This window comes from Agrilus planipennis, unplaced genomic scaffold, assembly GCF_000699045.2.
Source record: "Agrilus planipennis isolate EAB-ADULT unplaced genomic scaffold, Apla_2.0 scaffold332, whole genome shotgun sequence".
NCBI lineage: Eukaryota > Metazoa > Arthropoda > Insecta > Coleoptera > Buprestidae > Agrilus > Agrilus planipennis.
In genome coordinates, this window is record NW_020439024.1 from 27,605 (window position 1) to 31,640 (window position 4,036).

Here is a 4,036-nt window from a genome sequence, read left to right on the forward strand (position 1 = left end):
AGGGAACAAAACATTTTTTCGAGTTTTGGAGATGTTCGACTTATCGAGGTTCGATTTAAGGAGATTTTACTGTATTTATAAAGAAAGCTATCATAAATGTAGTAAACCTTTTAGTACGTTTTGATGAGAAGTTTTCAGTGAAATTATTGCAACTACCTTCATTGCATTCGTTTGGTTGAAAAGTATGCTGTAATGCACTAATAATATTACGAAGAGGCAATATGGGTGTAATATCGAATTTTAGGCAGATATAGTCATTCGCTGGTATTTGCTGTTATTTAAATTTACGGCATAGCCTATATTACGAGACAGGGATGCAAATCAAGTTAATAATATTGAAATAAAACACAAGAAGGTTTTAACAATAAAAATATAATAAAACAAATCGACAATTGTTTCGGCCTATTCAGTCATTTTCAAGTGTACATAAATATGTTACATATTTCTGTGCTCTTGAAGATAGGTCGAAACAACTTTCGAGTTTTATTATATTTTTATTGTTGGAACAAATATGTTTCTTCACTTATACACCTACGATAGTATTAACAAATTAATAAATAATCCATGATAATTTATCCTGAATTCTTTGTTAGGTACCTTTACAGTACATGAAAGAAAAACATTCACCCAAATCATAAAATATGACCCACTATCTGATGAAGCTACCAAATCACACAAATTTTCATATTTACTATACTAAGTAGCCAATTCTCTAATTTCTAAAAATTGCAACAATTTCTAAAGTATTTGTACTAAGTAAAATCCTTAATGGCATTATGGTCTTTCACTCAATGACCAATATTTGTACGTTTTAATATGTTTTTATTGTTGGAACAAATATGTTTCTTCACTTATACACCTACAATAGTCTTAACAAATTAATAAATAATCCATGATTATTTATCCTGAATTCTTTGTTAGGTACCTTTGCAGTAGGTACCTGAAAGAAAAACATTCACCCAAAGCATAAAATATGACCCACTATCTGATGAAGCTACCAAATCACACAAATTTTCATATTTACTATACTAAGTAGCCAATTCTCTAATTTCTAAAAATTGCAACAATTTCTAAAGTATTTGTACTAAGTAAAATCCTTAATGGCATTATGGTCTTTCACTCAATGACCAATATTTGTACGTATAGATACTTAATTAGTACAAATGACTTTTAAGATCGCCTTCCAATTGCAAAATAATAATTAAGAAATCAAATCGCGTTTCCTGTTTTTAAATTACACATATAGAAACGTATAGATACTTAATTAGTACAAATGATTTTTAAGATCGCCTTCCAATTGCAAATACTAATTAAGAAATCAAATCGCGTTTCCTGTTTTTAAATTACACATATAGAAGCATGCATCACAGTTTTTAATTGGTGTTTCACTGGCCGTAGTCGAAATGCACAAACAAAGTCCTTCAAAAGTATAAATACACTGTTTGGTCTTCTCGAGTCTTTCACAATTGACATTAAAGACGTTTAAATTTCTTACAGCTTATTTCATCTCTTAATGTTAATTTTAATTGCTTTAAATTAAACTGATGAAATATAAAAGAGCAAAATATTTTATTTAACGGAATATGAAGAAAAAATTACAACAATGAATGAATTGCAACAAAATCTCACACTGTTAACCATCAATAACCACGTTTCTGTGTATCGATATACGAAATTTAGTTAATTCATGGTGTAACAGCAAATCTCATAGTGAATGATAAGCTTAAGATTTAATGATGATAGAGGGACGAAGAAGCAAGAAGGATGGTTCCATGACTGTGACTTCCATGAACAATACCATGAGCTGAGGGTGGTACAAGGTGAGCTCCTAAATGGGTAGGTCCTACAACTGAACCATGATGAGATGGACCAATTAGAGTTGCTCCATGCTCAATGGGTCCTACTACTGAACCATGATGGGAAGGTCCAACAAGGGTTGCTCCAAGGTCAACTGGTCCTACTACGGAAGCATGATGAGATGGTCCAACAAGGGTTGCTCCAAGGTCAACTGGTCCAACAACTGAAGCATGGTGAGATGGGCCAACAAGGGTAGCACCATGATTTACGGGTCCAGCAACAATACCGTGGCTAGAGGGTCCTACGATTGTAGCATGTCCATGACCATGAGCAAGAAGAGGAGCAGCAATTATACCATGAGTTTCATGATCGCCGTACCATTGACTTTCTAAAAGTNTAATAAGTTTTAAATTATCGAGTTATAAAAGGTATAAAATAAAACATTGCTATGTTCGGGATCATCGTCATCATAATAAAGTCGTCAGCCCTAAGATACAAAGGTTTAATTTGTATTTTCGATTTGTAGAGGGAAAACATGTCCCAAAATGGCTTGCAGGGACTCACTAATTGTTTTATCTACTAGAGGGTTGAGATTTCAAGTAATGGAGGCTTTAGTGCTTGAAGGGGAGGGAACAAAACATTTTTTCGAGTTTTGGAGATGTTCGACTTATCGAGGTTCGATTTAAGGAGATTTTACTGTATTTATAAAGAAAGCTATCATAAATGTAGTAAACCTTTTAGTACGTTTTGATGAGAAGTTTTCAGTGAAATTATTGCAACTACCTTCATTGCATTCGTTTGGTTGAAAAGTATGCTGTAATGCACTAATAATATTACGAAGAGGCAATATGGGTGTAATATCGAATTTTAGGCAGATATAGTCATTCGCTGGTATTTGCTGTTATTTAAATTTACGGCATAGCCTATATTACGAGACAGGGATGCAAATCAAGTTAATAATATTGAAATAAAACACAAGAAGGTTTTAACAATAAAAATATAATAAAACAAATCGACAATTGTTTCGACCTACTCAGTCATTTTCAAGAGTATTTTAAATATTTCTGTACTTATCGAGATAGGTGGAAGCGGTTGTTTTATTATATTTCTATTGTTGAAACATTCTTGTGTTTTATTGTNGTTAATCAATTATCTGATGTCTGTTGTAATTCGACTGTGATTTTTATATTTAATTTTGACCTTCGACCGAGACGAGATTACCACTTGCAATAGAGGGGTAATAAATTAGTTTTGAATTTGAAAGGCTAAACCTGTTTGACTTACCTTCGCATCCATGATTTAATGTTTACTTATTAATGCATTTCACTACATCTATTACTAAAACTTGTTTACGGGTTTATTCAAAGAAAGACGCTGGAAAAAACTCAATTTAAAAGGCTTTCACACATACATTCATTTTTTAGTTATCAGTTACACGTTGGTATGTAAAGCTTGTCCACATTCACATGGTTTCTTTTTAAAAATGAAATGAAGTTTAATGTATGTATAATTACTCAATCAGAAATAAAGATAAACAAAATGACACTTCAAATAAAAATTTCATTTCGCTTATTCCTGCATGATTTAGTTGGAAAGGTTTTAGAAAATGATTCCCTAAAGACTATACGTATTAAGGTTCAAAGTTGGTTGCAATAGTGTGTCTTTTTCCTTATACAGTAGAACCTCTAAAACTTGAACATTGAGGGAGACGCCAAAAATTTCGAGATTTAGAATTTTCGACTTATGGAGGATTTTGACTTACGCGGATTTTGATTCGACTTGTTTTCTAAGAAACAATGGTGTACTTACATTGTTGGCAAATCCTTAAAGTCGATAACTTTGAACTATAGACGTAATAAGTTTCAAATTTTACAGTTGTAAAGGTTGTAAAATAAAACAATGCTACAGTCCATTTCAATTTGTTAGAACTGTGACCTTGAAGAAATCTGCGCGAAGAGAGAAAGAATACACACCAGGCGTGAGCAAGACAGAAATAGTTGGAACAAGCTTGAACGAGCAGAGCTCTCGATGGGCGGTCTTAGGAGATCGACTAGAACTGTACAGTACTCGACGAAAATGTTTAGCAATTTCTTAAAACAAAAGTGTATATTAATCAACAATAGAAAACAAAGCAAAAGTTTTATAGGTGTGTAGAACGTTAAGTTAATTCACTTGTTATTATTTTTGGCTAAATATGCTTTTAAATAAAGCATATTCTTAAATTTTAACGAGGCAGTTT

At 32.3% G+C, this 4,036-nt stretch overlaps 1 protein-coding gene across 4 annotated transcripts in view; it reads right to left on the bottom strand.

Moving 5' to 3' along the window:
• Positions 1 to 4,036, bottom strand: part of LOC112904977 — a 20,758-nt gene that overhangs the window by 1,290 nt on the left and 15,432 nt on the right. Inside the window, exon 3 of one of the 4 annotated variants that reach the window (XM_025976383.1) lies at positions 1,958 to 2,175. In XM_025976383.1, coding sequence (XP_025832168.1) covers positions 1,958 to 2,175 — 218 coding nt within the window. Of the gene's footprint in view, positions 1 to 1,951; positions 2,176 to 4,036 lie in introns of all 4 variants that reach the window. The other 3 variants (XM_025976380.1, XM_025976381.1, XM_025976382.1) reach the window with 3 other exon arrangements.